Source organism: Falco peregrinus, chromosome 6 (genome assembly GCF_023634155.1).
Source record: "Falco peregrinus isolate bFalPer1 chromosome 6, bFalPer1.pri, whole genome shotgun sequence".
Lineage (NCBI taxonomy): Eukaryota > Metazoa > Chordata > Aves > Falconiformes > Falconidae > Falco > Falco peregrinus.
Window position 1 is genome coordinate 26,186,595 of NC_073726.1, and position 22,916 is coordinate 26,209,510.

At 38.5% G+C, this 22,916-nt stretch overlaps 1 protein-coding gene across 1 annotated transcript in view; it reads left to right on the forward strand.

Annotated features, from left to right (window-relative positions):
- The window catches only part of SEMA3A (semaphorin 3A), a 170,156-nt gene that overhangs the window by 101,880 nt on the left and 45,360 nt on the right, over positions 1-22,916 (forward strand). Inside the window, exons 5-6 of the mRNA XM_005240155.4 lie at positions 481-574; positions 7,061-7,180. Coding sequence (XP_005240212.2) covers positions 481-574; positions 7,061-7,180 — 214 coding nt within the window. The remainder of the gene's footprint in view (positions 1-480; positions 575-7,060; positions 7,181-22,916) is intronic.

Genomic DNA, 22,916 nt, shown 5'->3' on the forward strand with positions numbered 1-22,916 from the left:
AATTGAATTTGAAGACACGTGAAACAGTAAGTCACTAAATACTCAGGAAAAGCAGAATTTAACATTTTATTATGTACTAATCTACACTTGAAGGATATTTTAGAAAAGTATAGTCAGTAAAAAATGGGTTTAACTTTTTCAGACAAAATTTTCAAATTCCATCTTCTTCAAGTCGCTATTACTCCTATGCATTCTCAGTGAAAGCAAAAAGTATTCAACGGAACCGTGTAAATTATATGTGAAATAGAACAGATGAGACACAAGCTGTGCATGAGCATTTGTGCTTTTGACTAGCCTTCAGCACAACACTGATTAGAAGGTGGGCACTTTTGCCACATCCTCCCCTAGTGTAATTTGACTTCCCTGAAGCCACAAAACCCAGTATGATCACATATACTGCACTCTGTTTAGCTCAACTTATTTTTAGCATTCTTTCATCAAATAATGTTGCTTTTTCTTTCTTTTTTTTCCACCCCACAGGACAACATTTTTAGAATGGAAGATTCATATTTTGAAAATGGCCGAGGGAAAAGCCCTTATGATCCTAAACTGCTGACAGCTTCTCTTTTAGTAGGTAGGTGCCACATTACAAGTTCAATGAGACGTGCATTCACTGTAAATAATATCCAGTTTTCTTCTTCTTTTTTTCTTTTTTTTTTTCCTTCTTTTTTTCTTCTTGCAGCACCTATGATAGGGCTTTGTTTTATGCATTTTATTTCCAGGCTAAAGTAATCCTGGTTTCACGTTTAGTATAGTTGACCCAGGTGTGTTGAGAAACAAGGTGTGTGTAAACCAAGATTCAAGTATCGCCAAGACCCACTTTATACCTCTTTAAGACCTTGATTCTGCAAAGTGTTTGTCCTCCTCACAGGCAGGCAACTCCTGGAGGTATTTTAATTGTCCAGTTTACAGGCTGCCCACACTGAAGGTTGCACCCACACAGCTGAGAGCAAAGTGAGAGCAGGAAAAAGTAATTTCTTACTTCAGTTTTGCTGCCAGCAAGGGTCTATCACCCAACTGAGAGCTGTGAGCTGGAGATATACAAGCAACCACAGGTCTAGGCCTTCAGATGATGTTTCAGCTAGAGGTATCTGAAAGCAAATACAATTAAACTCCTGGCCAGAACAGAGGGTTTTCAATAAATTAGGTATTTCTGAATTAGTAATACTTCAGTTCATGGAATATTTAAGGATAGAACACCTGGACTGTGACAATCTAATTGAACTAATCCAATTGATTGAATTTATCTCATTGATTTAACTTAGCTAATTGAATTAATTGTGTTCATTGGTCTTCATTCTCCTTTACAAAAAGGGCATAAAAGATGTTTTGTGAGAAGAAATGAAGATTGAAACAAATAGACCCTTCTTTCTGTAACGACTGCCCAGATGTAGCCACTCTATCCTTAATGTGTAACTTTCTGGCAATTTATTACAACTTCAAATCCAACGTGGCAACAGCAGTTTCAGAAAAATGCAGATTCTCTTATGTCAGAAGTCTTTGGGAAAGGACACATAACCAGATACATTGGTTTCTCCAGGACTTTGTCCATACTGCTAGTCTAGGGCCTTGCCTACCATCTACCTTTGTGATATTTATGTTACATTTTAAAACTAAGCTATTCAAAATAGACAGCAACAAAAATTTAGTCCTAAATGTGCCTCATTTCCTGATCTTAGAAGCCTTTAATGATCACAGGTGATGAGCTACCCTGGGGACGCGCACTTTTTAACAGGAAAAACAGGAAAGACATCCACATCTTGCTCCAACTTGTACCCTGTACAAACAGAAAGGAAAAAAAAACTGTGTGTGTAAAAGGCCAGTGTATAAATTAGTGCCTGAAGCAACTTGAATTTGTGGCAGAGCTACTCTCAAGGGAATAGCTTTACTATTTACTTTAATGTACAATAAAGAAAGAGAATGATGACAAGCCAGTATTACATGGTATACCCGGTATGCAACTGCACAAAGTCAACAGTGTCTAGCTTTTCACATTCCTTTTTTTTTCTCTTTTTTTCTTTTTTTCATTCAGTCCAGCACAAAGATGATCATCTTATTTCCCTTGGCTTAGATTTCATGTCTTTAAAACATCTTTACTTTCTTCAGCCTGCTTCCTATCACTATAATTTTCACTCCTAATATTTGTCCTCCTAATAAGGAGTAGACTGAGCATGATCTTTTGTTTTGAATCAGGCTTCAGTTAGAGCCATGGGTGTATTAGCACTATAGAAAATGGCACAAATGCAACATTCAAAGCCAGTGACTAATTTCTATCTCAATGACTTATACAAAAATCAGGGTGAAGCTAAAATTAACATTCCCTCATCCTGAACATGAACACCCTTTCTTCTTCTCCTTCTTGTAGCTGCCTCATGGTCGTATTGTGGTACTGATTATAATGTTGAATGCAACACTTCAACCTTTTGCTGCAGAAATTTGCCTGATGTTTCAGAAAGTGTACACCAGATTTACCATTGTTTTGCAACGACTTACTCTTAACTTTGCCAAAAAAGCATAAATTTTATGGTGAAATGATGACCCAAGGCAAGATAAATTCCTCCCCCCAAAACAGGTGAGGAATAGGGAATGAACTGGCCAAGCAATGACTGCTTGGAGAGGTTTGGTCTGACTCCTCTTTGAAGTAGGTAGCAGTGAACAGGGCCATGAAGGTCAGAGGAGCCTCTTTTCCACAAATGCCTCACACCATGAAGAACATGGATGGACTGCTTTTCCCCTTCTCCTGGACTGAGTGATAGCGCAGCTACTCTTGGCCCCTCATGCCAGAAGTATTTATCCTCACAAGCAACCATGGTTTGTCTTAGGTTCAAGAGGGCAATGGTGTAGAACAATTACCCAGCGCTCATTAAATTCAATGTTATAATTTGTAACACAAAGTAATTATCAGGAAGATAAAAGAAGGCTGAGGAGCAAGAGTAATTTGTGTGGTTAAAAGCAGGAGGGAAAAATAACTTCAGTTCCTCATCAGTAACGCTAAGCAGATTTTTCAAAGTGTGGAATAAGAGTATGTTCTTGACTCCATAACTAGAAGGTAAATCTTAGGTAAGTGAAATGTAATTGCCCAAGCTGGAATTTGGGCAAAACACCAAGGTTAATTTGCAAAAAGGAACTTAAGATCTTTAATAACAATTAGAGCTCAGGATTCCTATTTTACATTTCAGCTGAAATAAACTTTTATAAGTGTAAAAAGGATCTTTGGTTTTCCCTGTCTCCTAAAAAAAAATAATAATTTTGGGGGGAAAAAAAAAGCCAAAACCAAAACAAACAGTTCATCATTATTAAATTGTTCCAATATTTTTCCAATATACAGTCCTTGTTCCATTCACCTGCAAACATTTTTCATTATTTTTTTAAGAGTTGTTCATTAAAGGTAGTTATTGCTACTCTACTCTAAAGTAAACACCAGCTGGGAACATGATATAACTAGTTCCTAGTAAATGTAAGCCATTATTCAGCCATTCCCATCTATGTGCTGCTAACTAAACAATCGCCTTTTGAGCGGCCTAATGCATGAAAATGTAAAGACTAAGCAGTCCCTGGGCACTACTAGTGTGTATTCCAGGGCAGGATGAAAATGAGAGGCAGTGTGGTTTTCAAAGAATTTAATTACATGAGAAAATACCATTTAATGTATTAGTCTAAAACAATTGTATTGGGGTAGTCCAAAAAAACCTCAGGGAAGGAGATGGCATTATCCCATTAGTAGTCAGTTGCTCTTTAGAAAATGACCCTGCGGGATTTTCAGAACTTTTGATGATCCAGAGTCCTAAAAGCTATTTATGTTCCTGTGTCTCATTGATGGTTGGTTTTGTTTGTTGTTGTTTTTTTTTTTAAGTTACTTTTTTTTTTTATTATTTTTTAAAAAATCTATTCAGTTACCTTAATACTCCCAAATATGTATCAATGCAATCTGAAATACAGTGGCTTCTTACAAGGAAGAACTCTACTCTCCTATTTATTAGAAATTAGCTACCGAGCACATAAGAGGTTTAGGATTTTAGAGTTATTCTACTTTCTGGGAAGTTTTAGTTGCTGGCTTTAAAATGAGTGAAGTCAAACCACTACTATGTATGTCTGATAAATCTTAAATTTAGTGAATAAACCTACTAACCAAGGATACCAGATTTCATTTGGGGACCCTTTTACTCGTGAGAGCAATCAGGACATTTAAGGCTTGTTTTTGCCTGTATTCCCCATCTATTCAGCTTATTTCTTTCTTTCAAAAAGGAAACTTACACTTTTGTACTTTCAAAAAAAAAATACAAAATGAGAATGCATTCTTCTTTAAAATCTGAACAGAAAAAATCATCAAATAAATGTATACTGTTTAGTTTTTAACATCTTTGCATCTAATGGATTTCTGGAAGTGTTCACGGTTCCATGCTGCTTATGTACAGCACAGGGAAATAATGGTTGCTCCTTTAAAAAAAAAAAAAGCATTACTGTGGGCTTTAATTGTTGCCTCTTTATTTAGTAAATTCAATATATGTATTTCTGTTTGCATTCATATATCAATATGCTACTCCTTTAGGAAAAAGTGGTTTGTGTCCAAAATACAGAGTTTTTACTATCCAAACAATTGAGGGCCACCAGCTTGTTCTGGACAGTCATTGCTTTATGCTGCTGGGCTGGAAATACAAAGTGACAGCTTTCTGGTTTTTCCCCCCCTTCATTCTTTTCCCTTGAGAAATGTTTGTCAGTTTTCAAACTGTTCATTTCCACTTTCTTCTAAAAGTTAATGAAAACTGCCTTTAAAGTACTGACAATGGACATAGCACAGTGAAGGCTGTCCATGACATAAAAGAATAATTTTCTAGACCAGCAATGTGTAAATTTCAGTCCAAAAGGAGGTCTGCATAGGGAAATAAAGATGAATGTACTTCTATCTAGACAGCAGGCAAAATTCTCATATAGCTTTTGAATAGTACGAAGCACTCAAAGGTTGTGCGCATCTGGGACATGACTTGAGGCTCACCCTGAATTTAGCAAAAATTATCTAAATCTTTTTAAAAGTAACTGGTATTCCTTGGTATTTCTTTCTGGAAGAAGTCAAAATCCCCTTTTTGCATGACTACAATAAATCAGTTCAAACTGCCGAAACTGGTGTAGGTATACTGAAACCTCGAGGGGCTGTAGTCAAAAGCAAAGAAACATCTGCTAGTTTCCTACAGACCCTTCCCCCTTTGGAATATGCTGAAGCCCCTTATTGGCAAAACTTTATCACCACTGCTGAAAAAGTACCAGCCACAAAAGCCTAGTAGCATGAAAAAGTCTTGGGTAGAACTGAGCCAAACCTAGAGGTTACGTTACTTTCAGTGGTGTTTATATATTGAGTTAGAAGCTGAGGTGCCAAAACCCCTAACAGTTCTAAACATTGCAAATACATCATTTTAATGAGGTTTTGAGCTGTATTAGTTTTTATTTTACTAATGTAGCATTGAATATAGAATATTTTCCTTCTTGATTGACCTTTAGATCTGTCAATAACTAGGAAGCAAAGTAGGGCTTGTTGATTTTTTGTCTCCCCCTTTGATTTATATTGATTTATCAGAACTCACTAGGGACTGAAAGGCAAGAAAATGAAGATAAGGTTAAAGAAAGGTTAAGCATAGCATCAAAGCCCTTTTCACAAGCAGAATGGTTTTATGTTCTTTAACATCTCGGCTGCATACCCTGTACATAATAATGACTATAATTAAGTGATTGTCTTCCCTTCAAAAAAAGTTGAAAATGACATAGAGGAATGATAAATTGTTAATTAATGATATGCTGTTCTGTTTCACTTCTGATTACACCTCCTGCTGGGCACGACTGGTCTGTTTGCTTCTAATCTCTTCTGTGAATTCATTCAACTCCACGCCTTTCCGCTATCATGTTTTCACCCTTCCTGACTTTCAGGACTACCATATGGTACACAGCCACTGTAGCTTCAATTGATAATTTCATCGTGTCCGTGTTCTGGGGAAAAGATGCCAGTGATATCCAATAGGCATGCTTGGATCTGGTTGTCCCACCATGGAAATACCTAAAATTGCCATGAAAATTATAAACTTTTTCCTAATGGGTGTTTTAAAATGAGGGTATGGTAGAGCTCATCATGACCATGAGAAATTTATTACCTTAGCTTAAGGAAAGAGTTATTTTATCCTGAAACTTGTCTTTCTCACAGGAGGCCCATTTAAGATGGGTAGCTTGAAAATAGTAGTTGGAAGGAATACTTTCTAATTCCATATTAAAAGTATGGGATAGGTATCTCATTTCACATACAGGCATAAAAGGGCACAGTCCTAAAAAAATGCATTTTTAGCGTTTTGAATTCAGAGTAATTTTGTGGACAAGCTCTACAGTAATGCCAGAAAAGTACATCTTGTGCTTTGGTCCCTTGGTTTTTTGTGTGTCTAATTACTACGTACTTGTTCTTATTGTCTCTACCAGTTGGCAGGTATTTAACTTGATCTGGTCCTTTGAATTTAGTCTCTGTCTCCTCCATGATACTTCTAGCTGGCTGAGAAGGGACACATTGGGAGTCTAATATTATGAGTTTCATCTCCAGCTAGGCTATGTACGTGACATTTATGGGCTGAAGTATCACAGGTCAATTTTTAATTCCCTTGTTCACTGTGATATGTGTGGGGTCAAGGTAGCAGGGAATGATCTGATTTATTCTGTCCCTTAGCTGTTGCCCTTTGACAGTATCACAGTTACAGAGGTGGCCAAAAGACAAAGGCATGCTTTGCCTTTCCTGTAGAAGATACTGTTTTATGAGGACTGACTTGCTCAGAAAAAATCCAAACATATTTTTGAAAAGTGGCTGCACTAGCAGTTGGGAGATACAGCTTGAGAGAGGCTACAGTTAAACTGTGCAGTGGGAAAGTGGGTCTAATGATATATTTTCAATGACAATACATTGCATATGGCTTATTGCTTTGTAATTTTCTCATTATGCCTATTAGCGTAATATAAACATAGGACTGACAGCTTTCTCTGACTTACCATGACTGGAAAATTGAGAAATGTTGCTTACAATTATGTCCTCACACAGATGGAGAGCTGTACTCTGGCACAGCAGCAGACTTCATGGGCAGGGACTTTGCCATTTTCCGAACTCTCGGGCATCATCATCCAATCAGAACAGAGCAGCATGACTCCCGGTGGCTAAATGGTATGTAAAATGTACATTTATCCAGTTACGTTCATCTAACCATTAAAGACTAGCACACAGCTTTGTTCCAGCAACATCTGTGACATATACACCCCTCTTTTATTTGCAGCAGAATTTTGTCTTAAACCAGTTAAACTAATCAAAAATGATTTATACAGAAGCATTTTCAGTTTAATTACATTGAGATTTGTGGAGTGTGATTAAATTTAAAACATATACAGACACTACGGCTAATGCAGTCATGCCACAGGAGCAGATTGCTGTAGGGTGCAAGTTGGACAGAAGCTCGAGGCTTGTGGAGGCATCAGCCACATGTTAACACAGAGTGCCTACAGAGCCTTGGGCAGGGCTGTGCCTTGTACATGCTTTAATGTTTGACTGTATTGAAGGGATTCTGACGCTAGCCACCAAAGTCCAGCAGAAAGTGCATCATCAGAGGTTCCTGAGCAGGCCAGAGTTATCGATGGTTTGGAAAAAGTGGAAGGGATCCTGAGTATTCCAAACTATTGAGTTTCAAATTACTCAATAGTTCAACAAGGCACAACAGCTTACATTATTGTATGGATATTACTCTCCATACATATGTTATATGTTTGTAAGATGTTTGCATGTAAGGGGAGAGAGGGATAGTTTCAGAGAAAATCTGCTTTTGGCTTCGTGTAGCAAATACTTTAAAATCCATCTAAGTACTCTATCCAAGTTCTACTGAAATCAAAATTCCAATAGCTTAAATGGAATTACACTTGGCTTTAGCTCTACAAGGATATGAACATTTTGGAAATGTGAATTTATCATCTGAGAAAGCTGACATTTAAGTGAGCCAGTAATACTAACTGTAGTTACTCTTCAAAAATGAAAATATAAATTAACTCAAATTTATATTTTAATTTTTGAAGAGTTAACTAGCTACTTTTGTTGTACATGCTGCTTGCATCTGTACTCCTGTTTTTGAATTCACAAAGTATTTTATCCTTAGATATTTTTCACTCCTAGCCACATTATTTGTGTCTGTGCTGAGGTCCAGGTTTTCTTATGTGGTTTTGCAATTTAGTGCAAATTGTTCACACAAATTTTTAACATGTGAGAGAGGCTGTGTTTTAACAACACAGTTTCTTATTAGATGCAGTCAGGAACTTCTAGTATCACACTGGTTATCATACTAGCTGTATATACAATCCATAACTTATAAGGATATACCAATCCTTAACTCATAATTAAAACCACGATGTGCTATTGGAGATTGGATTAGCAGCTCTATATATGACATATGCATGGGATATATGTATCAGTTAAATGTGTATATGACAAGTTGTATGAATCTGATTTTTGTCCTGTTAAATTTAGTTTTGTCATAATTCATATGGACTACTGTGAGAGTGGATACAGGTCTACCACATTTCAGTTCTACAATCCGTGCTTGCCCAGTAACCCAGAAATATTGTTCATTGGGTTATTTTGTTGTAATAATAGACAAGATTTCTGGACTTCAGGAGACAGTAAAGTACAAGAGTTATAGACATATCCATCTATCTTGGTACCTGGTAGAGTAATAATATGTTAAAGATAACACAACACCCACTTCTGTTATCATAGTCACGATGACATAAAGTTCAATCATGCAAGCAAAATCTGCTTTTGTGCAGTAGATTTGCACAATGACAGCTGAGTCAGGAGGATTTATGCAGTGGGAAAGTGCAGCCATTGTCCACAGCCCCTGTACTTCATTGCTGAAAATGTGTCATTCCTTTGTGGATTCGGTTATCAGTCTTTCAGCACTAAATGTGAGAACTGCTTTTCCCAAATTAGCACTAAGGTTATATCTGACAGGGTGCAGAAACCACAACTGCTTTGTGCTCAAGATGGGGAGGAGAAGACAGTTGCACATAAAGAGCTGACGAACCTCAAGCTCTTTAGAATTTAAGTACTGTCCGAAATGAGCATAGAAGTAGAAAGGCAGTATTTATCGTAGCACAAGGTGAAGATGATTTTCAACTCCAAGTGTAGTTCTTACACTACATTCCTGTATGGAAAGATTCAAGCTAATTTAAAAAAAAAAAAAAAAAAAAAGATAAGAACCAAACTGAGACCTTTAGAAATTAGTCTTTTAACTGTCTCTAATTTAATAGAGAATGATCCTTAAGTACATTTTGGAAATCTAGCTCAACATTGCAACTTAATAGGTTTACCTTCCTAATATGGAAAGCCTGACTCAAAATCTGCATTGCAATGTTCCTATTAAAGGCTCTAAGACTTTACTGTTAATTTTGCAGCAGTAAGATCCTGGCAGCCTTTCCACATAGCATTCCTAATTTCAGCATCTAGCAGGAAAAGACAAAAATTATGATTGTTTGGGTTTGAAAATCTGCAGGCATGCCAGTCCTTTGGCTATCTTTTTCTTTTGTCATTTGTCTCTTTTAAATATAATTATAAAAGAAGCTTTGTGTTTGCACATATTTAAAGTGGACATACTTTTGATGAAACAAACTCTCGGTGAAGGATGAGTTGTACTTTGCTTTATGAAACCTCTGTATAAACTAGTTTTGAACTTTACGTTTGCAATTCTTTATATATATTTTTACTAAAGACAGGGATTGCTATGTAGTGGTAGGTTTGCTTGTCTAGTTGCTTTCTACAGTGTGCTTAGGCTTAGGTTAAAACCCAGCATTCTAATGGACATATACTGAAAGCAGGGTAAGAACAGCAGTTCTGATAAAACTTACAAAGAGAAATCCTCATCATCATGGAGTTTCATAGCTAGGGGTGAGACATCCAGTTCTAAGTCCTTGCTAATGTTTACTTCATTCAGAGCAGCAGCTTGGCACTGTTTTTCCCATACTAAGGCCAAGGTCAGAGCTGACAGGGTGCAGAAAACGCAGCTGGTTGGTACCAAAAATGGAAAGGAGAAGACAGTTGCACATGAAGAGCTTGGAAAGTTTTCCCATAATTTAAATATCATCCTAAACTGGTGTAAAAGGAGGACAATATTGCACAGAGGGATTAAGGTTTTTGGATTTAACTATGAACACAGAGTTCCTACAGAGATCACAAAGTCACTTTTTGGAGATGCTTCATCTTCTGTAAGAAGTTAAATGTTGCTGGAAAGAGGGCTTTGAACTGTACCCAGTCCAAGGGAAGGTGCTGACCAGCAGCTCTTAAAGGCTGGTTAAGTCTTTTAAAGGTACTAAATGCTCACAGGCTTCTAAAGACATTCCATTTTGTATAAATAATTAAACAGTCACCAAGCCAAATAAAGCAAGGGAGACTGATTCTATAGCCGTGTAGTTGGGGCATTCATCTAGAAGGTAGGGAACCATACATCAGTCACTGTAGCAGTGTATATTTAATTATTGTTAGAGAGTTGGCTAGATGTGACGTGGAGGCATTTGCAAAAACACAGTAAAATGAGTTGGTGCTCAGGAAAGTCATCTTGGATATGAAAAGTCACAGTTCAGTGCCCCAGACTGAATCATGTACTTTGTTACAAGCCATGTACATGCTCACACTGGACATTATTGGCTCCTCTAGTAAGTGCATGTAGTTTCTCTACACAAAAAGCTTTGATAGTCTTAGTTGGTCCCAGTGAGGGTCAAGAAGAGCTTTGAACTCTCAGGAAAAAAAGAAAGAAAAAAAAAAAATAGAAAGGAAAAAAAAAAAAAAAAAGGAGGGAAAAAATTGGAAAAACATCTGTCCAGCTTTAGTATAAAGAGCAATAGCTTTGATGTTAGACATGTGTCTTATAGTCTTGCCTATAAGTAAAAACCATGTTTCCCTCTAAATGTGCCATTGCCTCTTGTAATTCAGAGTTCTCAGAAGCTACTGTTATTTCAAGAAAGCATGGACCCGGTCCTGCTTCAACTGCTTCAACAATAACAACAGGCGAGTAGGGAGCCTGAGCAGGTCAGAGCAGCTGACCCTGGTAGCAGGAGTTCCCTGGTGAACTACGCAGTTTGCTCTACACCATCCATGGCAGCGTTCGTACAAGGGCTGAGGGCATGGCTGGAGGCAAGAAGGCAGAAATGGCAGTGCAGTGTACCAAAGCAAATGCTAAGCAATGCAAAAGCAGTGCACTGAGGGCAGCTTTCAAGCTGAAGGTTAGAGGAGTGGAAGGAAAGCTTGGAGCCACTCTCATCTTCCCTGCCTTGAGCACGGGGGATCTGGCCTTAAACTGTTAACATTTTGTAAAATGAATAACCATAAACATTTATTTTAAGAGCAAAACAGAGTCAGCCTGCAGATTTGAAAGGAAATTAAATCACAAAAGCTGCATTAAGATAGTATTATGAATCTGGTTTGCACCCCAGGAAAGGGAGGCAATACTGGCCTTACTCTCCCTCTTTACTAGACCTGGAGTTAAGAGAGACTGTCAGTCTGGATCTCCAGCCTTGGCTTGAAACTTCCTTGCTTTTTATGGGTTTGAACCAGCTCTAAGATATTATTTTAGCATACTTTCCATGGCTTAATTTTTAAAGTGGGGTAGTAGCTGTGCTTAGTCCCCTGGGGTCATTGTCCTTGGTAATCTTTACGGTTACATAAACAGCTGAGAATTATAGAAGCTGAGCGACTGTTCAATAAAAAAGAAAATGCCCTCTTAAATTTCACAGGCTCCAAGGCAGGAAACATGGACTTGATACTCTCCTGGCATTCATACAGAACTTTAGCCATTGCTTTATATTGTTTCCACTTATGGCAGTTTGTAGGATGTCCCAGCACTGGCAACACACACACATAATTTTGTATATGTATGTATTGTATAGTGGAGGAATGTATGGCAAGAGAAAGACCAGACTGCAACTAGTGTATAAGATTTTTACTTCTCTAATAAAATATAACAAATGTGTCAAGATGTTCAGAAATTAGTATTTGCTCTCTTGCAACTACTCTTGCTGAGACTTGGATGTGTTCACTTGCGGCATCCTTGAATCTCTAATTTGTCTTTGGTCACCCACACCACACCCTTTTCCTGCCTATACGTACGCACTGATGCCCCCCTCTTCTGTGCCACCCTGTTGTCCCTAAGTGCCTTCCTAGTTTCTCACTTTTCAGCTCACCTCCTACACATTCCAAATCCAGATATACAGAAGGCTTTAAAATACCTGCCACCAAAGGCAAGTAGATGCAGAAAACAGCTGACCTGCCAGCACAGCCAGAACCCAACCATCCTGGTACCTGGGGACTATTTCATAAAGTACATCTAAGATATTCTTAGAGAAACGGGGTGATATAAAAAATCTCCAGCAAGAAATGTGCTATTTAAATAAAGGACATTTAAAAAAAGACAACCAAACACAACAACAAACAAAAAGCAAAAAAAACCCCAGAGTATGAACTGCATATGAATATATTTAGTTTTCAAATTAGAAGGCTTGAGCCATGGCAGGGAATGAAATTAGAAAAGGCTACCCAACAGAAGTAGTCAGTGAGGCAGCCTATCTGGTTTTAATAGGAACTTAGATAACATTTTATGTGTTGTCAAATAGCACAGTTGCCTGACATCACAAGGGACTGCAGTGAATAGGCTAAGTTGTCTCTTTCAGTTCTGCATTCCCATAAATTTACAAGGACATATTTAAACAAACTTACCAGTGAAAATAGTGAGGGGATTTGGCGGGGGGTGGTGGTGGTGTGTGTGTATGTGTGTTGAAATTTTGGTGTGGGTTTTTTTTTTTTCACCCACAAGGATCTCCTGCATTTAAAAAATGCATTTCTATATTTGAACCAAATTAGTCAGCTGATATCTCCTATCATGCAGACTAGTGTGGACCAAGTGCTGCACTTTCCCACTACTGCTTATACAGGCATGAACAACTCCAATCCTTGCAGGAACAAAACATGTCCATATATGCAAGTCTCATTTCTCACTCAATACACCCTCCCACCCCCATTCCCATTATCTTCATTGCTAAGAATAGTAATAAATAATTTCACAGTGATAAATTCCATGTGTGACAAATGCTAATGTCACCTAACACAGTGCTAGGAAGTACTCAGAAACTATGGTGACGGTGGCATAATAATGTGAACAGAATGGCATAGAAACTCAATTTACAAGGGTTTTTTTTTTTCTCCCTTAAGTCTGTAGAACCAAATTTCAAAGATTGAATATGAATTTTAAATTGTTTTCCTCATTGCAATCTAACAAGCCTTCTCTTTAGATATTTTTGTTACAACCCACTTTTTTCCTGTTGGAAGAAATGTGGAATTTTGTAAAATCACAAAATAATCACTCCTTACTTAATGTTATTGCTTGATGTTTATAGTGTCGCTAACCTGAGATGCTTGCAACTCAGGAAGCTATGGGTCCTAATCAATATTTGATCAGAAGATACTCATGTATTTGAACCAGTTGACTCATCCTATCTAATAACGGCTCCCCCTATCGGTATACAAAGTAAGAGAAGCATTTGATTCAGAAATCGAAGACCAAATAGCAAATAGAGAATGTGCTTTACAGTTCCTCTGGATGTGAGAAAGATCATGAAGGTGGTGGGTAAAAAACCAGAAAAATTATAACCTCCCATCAAGTGGCCTAAATGAAATTATTTTAAATCCATCTGGTAAATAGATCTCTCTCTTATTCTCTCCCACTCCAAACCCACCTAGGGTTAGGTAATTTTCTTCATTAAGTGTCAGCGCTGTGGATGAGATTTTGTTGCCTTTAGGTATGAAAAATTAGTAAAAGAAACCAAAGGATAAATTTTGAGGCTGGAGTGGAAAAAAGATAGTAGGAAAGATGAAGCAGAAGAAGACGTGCCCCTAGTTTGACCACACATTTTGGAGACTTTGTGACACTAGAGAACATGACCTGGGGCAAAAGGACCTGCATCAGTAAACATATTGGTCTGAGCTGTAGCCTCAATATGCTTGGGGAAGTTAGGATAATTTTTGTCCAGGAACACCTGACTTAGAATATGTGTATACTACATGGTTAACCATGGGTTCATTAATGGTTTTTAGATTGGTTAGCCTTATTATCCACAGCAAAAAATAACAGCTGGGAGGGTAGATTAGATGCCATGCTTTGCTGCTATTCATACTGTGACTCTTTATAGAGTATATAAGATAAAAAATAATGACAGAGCTCCAAGTGTTTTGTTTCTACTGGAGACCAGAGAATAGTTTGCTGCATGTAGTACATTTTTAGGAAAGAAGTTCATAGCTCTCAAAAGAAGCACTGTCCCAAACAGATCAGCACATAGTATAGACTCTTTCTAAACAGAAACTTGGAAATGATTGCCAGCTTGGGGGTCTACCACACAGTCAGGTACACTGAATTGACCTATTGGCAATTGGTCTGTTGCCTTAGAATTACTAAATTTAAGGGGGTTTATTTCAGTGATGAATATGGTATCAGGTCAACAACCCAGTAAATCCTAGTAAGCTTCATGTTGGGGTGAGATCTGAAAGTACAGCCCTTCCCACCACCTATGCTCTGCCTTCTCTGGGAAGGAAATTGGCTGAAAGGGCCAGAGCAAGCTCTGGCTAGATGCTAGATATGGATAAATCAGTGCACCTGTCTGTACAGGGCAAATTGGGTGATCTAGCTTGGGTGTTCAGGATCAAATTTGATGAGCCAGGTGAGTTGCTTTTCATAGACACAGCTTTATATAAACAAATCTGAGACTTATTTGCCACCTCCGGCAGTAGGAGCTGTGTAAAAACCCATCTGCATAAGTAAGCTCCAAGAGTCACACTCTTGATCCTGGATGTCCCCATCTCTGTAGCCTTGTCACACTGAATATTCTATATTAATATAGATAACCCAGTGATATTCTATATTCTCTAGAAAGCTTCCTTTTTTTAGTTGTTGTTGTTAAACTGAGAAGAATTGTTTATTTGTATATATTTATTTCAATGGATAACTTGTAGAGTTGGCAATGGGCAGCTTTGTAAACTGATGGTCTGTTCACATAAAGAAGGTGACAAACTCAGTATATAACTCAAGCAGTGATACCTGTGGCAATAATCTCTACCAGAAAGCTTTGTATACTACTTTCAGTTAATATGTGATTTGAAAGAATCTATCCATCCATACAGAGATAGATAGATAGATAGATAAATATAAAAATATGCATATATTACCCACATGCATCAGTTCATAGGAAGCCTTTTCTCCTGCCCTGGAGATGAATTTCAATAAGGAAAAAAAAAGTAATTTGTCCATGACAGGTGTATTGTTCAGGTTCTAAGACTGCACTTTGCTTCGCTTTTGGTGTAAGCCCCACTTTAAATTACACAACTTGGGTTTCTTTGTAATTATTATTTTTACAAAGATCCAAATCAGTTTGTGGAAGAGGAGGGTTCAGTTTAGGTGGCAGGATGACAAAGGCAAAGCCTACATGTTACAAGCCTTGCAAATTCAAGTGGGTTTCCCATGATCTCTGAGATCTCTATGAGGGTTCATTACAGCTCTGATGCTTGGAAAACAGTGACTTTTAGCTACCAAACTGTGCTTTCTTTCCAGTTCACAATAGTAACTAACCAGTTTTTCAAGAAAAGTTAAGCAGAAATCTGCTTGTAGGAAATCACACAGCAGAATACTAATTGATTTAAACAAAGCAGGAATGGGTCTGTTACAGCCCCTTCATTGAGATATGACATGCATCTGAATCATTTTTTTTTTATGTTCTTGTGTTGGTTTTTTTTATCCCTTCTGCTCTAGCCATCAATTTAATGAGTGTTGACCCTGTCAATACCAATTTCCTCTTCTCAGGCCACCACGTTCAGGGTTTGGTGGGCATTCAATAGAGATTTACTGTTGACTGGGTAATTTGAGTTCATGTGTGTGGTGAAAAATTAGTGAGGAGAATTACCCAGAAAAGTGGATGCCATGACAATGCATGTCACCATGGTGTGACCAGCTCTGCTGACATAGGTTTCAAAAGCTCTCCCCCTGTGAAAATGGGGCCTGTTTGCAAATTAATTAGTTTCTGGCAGCAGCTTGATTGTTGACCCAAAGTTTGTAGAGTGGAAAAACAATCAGATTAGTGTGTTCAATATAAAGGCCCAGCGCGGCGCTCAAGTGCAGTTTGCCAAACTGTTGAAGCTGTGAATAGAGTGAAACAAATTCTTTTTTGAGAAGCCAAGGCAAAGGTTAAGTGTGATGTGACTAGAGCATGCTGGCCGCGGGGCGGTGAGGGGAGAATTAGAGGTTTCACCCACACAAAAATAGAGAGTGGTGAGCGAGTTGCATGGAATTTAATGAAATTCACAGCTTCAGACGCAAAAGTGTTTGGCAATGTTTTAGTCTGTGCTAAAGGGAGAAATAAGATGGCTTTGTTTTAAGAAGTTTTCTTTGTACAGTCATGTGGGACACCAGGGACTGAGCCTCTAAAGGGTATTAGATACACTTCCTGAGCCTCTACACAGTTTCTAAGCACCTGCAGACTTTGAGGTTTGCACCGATTCCTCCCCCTCCTCACCACACACTGACTCCCTTTATCTCTAATGATTCAATCCAAGCCTCCCATTCTTCACCTCCAAGATTTGGGCAGGTTTCTTTTAAATAGCACTGGTGCTGTGATTCATGGGCAAATGTATTGGAAATCAACCCTTGCAAATAAGCAGATTAGCTAAAACTTGTTTTTCAGGTAGTGAGACAAAAGTTAGATACTAAAAAATACCACAGGCCAGATCTTCAGCCGATAATAAATGAGACTATTCCCAATGCAGCCAAAAAAGATTACTGATTTTTACTCACTGCAGTGCTCAGCTCATTTAATTAATATGCTTTATTTCTTCAGTGGCTGTTTTTAATATAAATCTGCCCTTCAACATCTGTTTATGGCATTCACTGTTATTTATAGCCTTATAATATTTCCTTTACATCAGACAATCTCTATGTATTTTTTTTAGATTATTATTTTACCAGAATGACAAATAGGAAGAAAGAAAATGCCAAGAAATGTGGGGGACACCATGTTCTTGAGCAGTTGATGTAGTCTTCTCTTGACCCAATGTCTTTGCCCTGTTGGCCCAGATCAGAATACCTGACAGAACCAGGGAAATGGGAGGACAGAGCTACTGAGCTGAAAAGGGCTGAAGCTGAAGGGCTCCACCACCACATAGCCACCACCCCTCCAAGCCACTGAGATGCCCAGCACACCCAGCAGTTAATGATGTAAGGATACAGCCCCTTAGTCTGTTCCTACCTCATTCCCCCATTCCATAAATTTACAATTGTTAGTCTGCAATCTGCGCAAACTTTGTGATTGGTGTAATGGGGCTGAGCCTAACCCCCTTTACACTAACATTCCTGAACCGTGAATTGCTTGTCCCAAAAGGCATTCAGTGTTGCTTGCAATTAACACAACTGATTGCTCAAAGCCAGCACCTGATGTGGCATGTAGCCAGCTGGAAACATAATTGGCTCCTTAGATGGAGAAACATCCACTTCACAGCAGAGTCTGTGATGACGGAATTATTAGTTCAAAGCAAGCCAGGTATGTGAATACCTGGTCTATACATTAAAATCTCACCTAGCACTAGACACTAGAATCATGCTGCAGACTCCAAGCCGCCCTTTCTCTCTGTCTCCGTCACTTCCCCTTCTCTTTGTTCATGAAATCATGTAAATTTTAGTCTGAATGCTTGTAAGGCTCAGTAATTGCTTTTGTTCTTTGGGTTATTTAATTACAAATCTCAGCAGATGACAGGTCCTCTGCACTAAAGGAAGACATCACATTTGCACAGTTACAGAATCCCAACACAAATGTGTGTGGCAAATCAGTGACTGCAGATTTATTCATGCCCTCTGGGACCTGCACTGCCTTTTCAGCTTAGCATGCAATATGATTTAAATTACAGCTTGTGCAGAGCTGTGCCTTGGGATTACGCTCCATGTTTCCAACTGTTTATAGTTCAGTGAGCTTTAACCTCTGTGATTCTGAAAATTAAATAATGTCATGGCTGATATCAGACTGATGGCTGGTACTGGATTGCTAAATACTGTCTCGTATTGAAAGCCTATTTTTACAACGAAGTGGAAACACCAATATATTTAAAAATTGGTAACGCATTCAGGTAGTTCAAGGGCACAATTCAAAAGTCACACTAGCAAAGATTTGCAAAGCTAATATTAAGCTCCATTCTCAAGAATATGTTCCAACTTCTGTATTTAGCAGAGCTGTGGCTGTTGACTTTACTAGAGCAGGACTGGGCCTAATGCAATACTTTGTGATTAGGTGGACACAAAGAGCATGTAAGATCAAGAAACAGATAAAGCATCTGTTGCAGTTAAATTCAGATTTGTTAATTCCTTGCAGATTTTATAGTTCCGTTGTTTCTGAAATACTACGATATAGCTAATCTTACATCCTGAAGACCCTTCTATCCTGTAACTGTAGGTCATCTTAATATTTCTTTAACCTTTCAACAGAGGAGGAGAGAAAACACATAATTAAAAACCTGTATATTTAATATGGCATGTAATTTCCCAGCAGAGTAGTTTTCATCCTTTGCAGGTTTTTAGTTGGTACAAAAGCTTTTAGTGATTTTTCTTTGTTTAGTTCTGCAAACCCAGGATAGATACTGTCCTGGTCCTACCCGAGCCACTCCACTGGGTTCCTCCCCAGGTTCAGCCAGGCAACACCTGCAAAACAAAAGGGTGAAACCGATGTCACCACCAGCATCGTTTAGCCCAGGGGTCCTCAAACTTTTTAAACAGGGGGCCGGCGCATAGATGAAGCGGCAGGCAGTCATCTGTGGCTGCTTGGGTTCCCCCCCAACCCCTGGCGGGGGGGGGCAGGGAGCAGGGGGGGCTCTGTAAATACCGGGGGCCAGATTGAGGACCCTGGGGGGCTGTATCCAGCCTGCGGGCCATAGTTTGAGGACCCCTGGTATCCCGTAAAGCCTTATTCATGAATGTGGTGTAAAGGAAGAGAGAACAGGAAGAGAAAAGGACAACTGGGAGACACAAATGGACACTTATTTTTCACTTGTAAAGATAGCATGTTTGACTAAATAACAGCGAAAATAAACAAAAAAGCCCTCCCGTGCACAAGCCTTATTGATGGAATTGCAGTTATCAATACAACGGACAGATCACACACATACACAAAAAAAAAAACCTGACAAATGGTTCCTCATTTGATGCCTTTAAGTTTTGACAGTGCAACAGATCCTGAACATCCTATTTTACTGCATTGCCAAAGTGGTACTTCTTTTTCCCATTGACCTTCGGAGCACCTTAAGCACCTTATATTACTAATTTCAGACTTCAATACCTAGCTTTGAGGTTTCAAAGTGGTGTTAGAAGTATCCAATCACTCGCTATTCCAACGGATTCCATGGATTTCTATAACTCTATCCTTGTTGAATACCTGGCTGTTAGATTTGAATTTCCAATCATAGATAGGTGTTTTTATATGCCATACAGTAACAAAGACATAGTAAAGTTTATGGGACCACTGAAGATATGTCAAAATGTATAGGTATTCACCAGTTAATGGCTGATAGTCTGAAGCAGTGAAGGCCTCAGGTGATGTGATAGTGCACAGATAAATGCCTATATTATTGAAATGTGGCAACACTGCTGTTACGAGTCCCACTTTCAGTCTCAAAAAGCAGCAGTGTTCTCTGAAAGTTTCTATATCCAAAAGACTGTTGAGGGCAACCCACCAAAATGGAACTGCCAGCTGATATGGCTTTTTCGGTTCTTTTTTCCTCCTGTTTTCTGATCCGTATCACTGGTGGCTATAGGCTGAATGTTTCACATGTTAAGAAGGTGAGCTGCCTTGTAGTGTTTCAAAGGCAAGGGTTAAACTGTAAATCTTTGAGACTACCATCTTCTGTATAACATCCAGCAGAATTCGATGTGCCTGAGCACTCAGGGCTATCACAAGCCTAGTAAATAAATGAAGACAAAATAGTTTCCTTTCTGATTTACCTTTTAAAGTGATAGGCTGGCTTATGGTTTTGTTAGATTCCTGCATTATGGAAAAAATACTTTTAACGTAAGTTTATATATATATATATATATATACATATATATACACATTTCATTTCCTGTTGGTAGGTTTGTAAAGATTTCTGTTCAGGTAAGTGCAGCAAGATTTGTAGGATGATTTCATTAGATGAGTTGGTATAAGAAGAAACCAGATAACCTTTCAGGGACAGAGCTCTTTTTACAGAAAATTGTTCTGAAAAACAGAAGAAAAGTTATTTTTAAGACTAGATTACATGTTTTTCCCATTCACTCCACAGCTCTTGTGAAATAGCTGAAAGCATTCAGCGATGGTACATTATCTGTGAATATGGCCATATATCTGAGGATTGATGTTTATTGATTCTTTTACTGCCATTTGAGCAAAATTCAATGCCCTTATAAATAGTAAAAAGTGTTCCACTGGTGTCAGTGAGATTAATCATATTTCCTGAGCTCTATGATAACATCTGACGCACTGTAAAATACGACAGTCATGGGGCACTGCTCTCTTCACTTACCCATCCCTTCAGTCTGTTTCCTGTTCTCCTGTTTCTCTAAAGGAACTTCCACTAAAGGCAGGAAGAGCTCCATGAGAGGGAAAGGTGCAAAACCTTCTTGTGGGATATTTTACACGGGCTAGTGAGTCATCAACCTTTTTCACAGGATTGTATAAATGGTTTGTCATTATTAATACTCAGTTCTGCTCCGTATTTTATATACTTTCACCTTTAATTTTTTTTTTTTTTTTTTTTTTTTTGCCTGTTGGTAGAAAGCATTTTTAAATAAAATGTTCCAGTTTCCCATTTATGACAGGGCCTATATTTCACTGCATTTGTTCTTTTATTACTTTTAAAATACTTTTGCTAAGCTTTCTGCCAATTCCTCTCGCGGCTGTTGATGTATCACAAGCAAGTGTGCTACAAATTCCTCCCTCACTGCTTTTAAAAAACGCTAAAATTTTGAGACTGATGCAATGTTACTCCAAGAAGGTTTTCATTCTTAAAAGTCACAGTAATTACATCTGAATTATACACAGTATATACATATATATAGAATATACACAGTAAATACATTCTGAAATGCTATCAGTGAATTAAAAAAAATAAAAAAGAGACTGCTCGTACAGAAGTACATACTGATTAAACAGAGTCTGAGAACAGCTTTCTCACAGAGCAGCACAAAAGGTAATATTGCAAGACTTTTCTCTCTGAAGCAACTGCATGGTTTTCATCATACCTGTGCTATCAAATACTTCTTTTTCTTTTCTTTTTTTAATGAGTAGAACAAAGTTCCACATCATCAATAAATAAGTACATTATTTCAGTTGGGTACAAACCCTGTTAATAGCTTATGTTGACTGAAGCTAAATTAAGTTGGAATCACATATTACACTCACATGACTATTGAAAGAGGTTGTCATAACCGATGCTATCACGCTGATGTTGTGCTGAGGGGTTTTGCTTCCGCTCACAGATGCCTTACTGCATTTTATATTGCTGCGCTATACTGACAGATCTGTTAAAACCAGTCATTCACCCAGTCCTTTTTTCAGTCTTTGCTGCCATCCGTCATTAATCTTACTTTAATGGATTTTGTGTCAAGTTGCTTTACACTAGCTGTAAAAGTTAATTATAACAACAAAACCTTTTTCATAGTTTGACAAAATTACTTCAGTTTTGTGGCCAAATCTACAAGATTTAACAAAGAAATTAAATTACAGGAGATCAGATAGGTTAGGAAATTGCTACAGGAACGTTTTCTGCTGGATCGCTTCTTGGGAACGATGGAATCATCTCAGGCTGATGATTGTTACCCAATGAATGAACATCCCTCAGTGGGAACGGAGATGGTAGCAGAGCCCTGTCCAGTTTTTTGACATGACGTCAAGGAAGAGATTGTTTTTACAGCTACACAACCCCTTCCAAACACTTCAAATTGAACCTGGCAGTAAAAATTGCGATTTTTTCTTCCTCTTTTCAACATAGATGATTTTTGACACAAAGGCCATATTTGTTCATGTTGTAGGCCAAAAAAAAAAAAGTAAAATACGTGTAGACAAAGGGTTCTGCTGGAGACAGGGTTGTGCACTGCATGGAGCTGACAGAAATCCTAAGAGTTTAGGTCTCCTCAGGAGATACATGGAAGTTGAAGACGAAGTTGTCAAGCCACTGTTGTTCAGTTTGGTGTTTCATGCTTTTGCCAATAATACTGCTGAAGGCTGTCCTACTTTCCCTACAGCGGAATGTGTTTGCCTTGTTAATCCCCAGCTATTCCTCATGCTCAGACAGGAACTTGTCTCTTGCAATGTGCTCTGTCAGGAGCTTGGCTGATGGTGTTGCTGTAGCATGCTCTCTCTGCCTTCAAAACACTTTCTTGTACCCTCTAGCTTCCACATTCCAAAGAGGAAGAATATTCCACCAAGACATATTAACACATCTCAGCATTCTGGAAGGCCAGAGAAAATCACGTTAGTGGAGAGGAACAGGTTTGATCTCTTGAGTTCTGGGTCACAGAATCATAGAATTTTTTAGGTTTGAAAAGACCTTTAAGATCATCAAGGCCAACCATTAACCAAGCCCATCACTAAACCTGTCCCTGAGCACCACATCTACATGTCTTTTCAATACCTCCAGGGATGGTGACTCAACCACCTCCCCGAGCAGCCTGTTCCAGGGCTTGAAAACTCTTTCAGTGAAGAAATTTTCCTTAATATCCTGTCTGAACCTCCCCCAGCACAACGTGAGGCCGGTTCCCCGTGCCCTGGCGCTTGTTCCCTGGGAGCAGAGACCGACCCCCCCTGCCTACAGCCCCTGT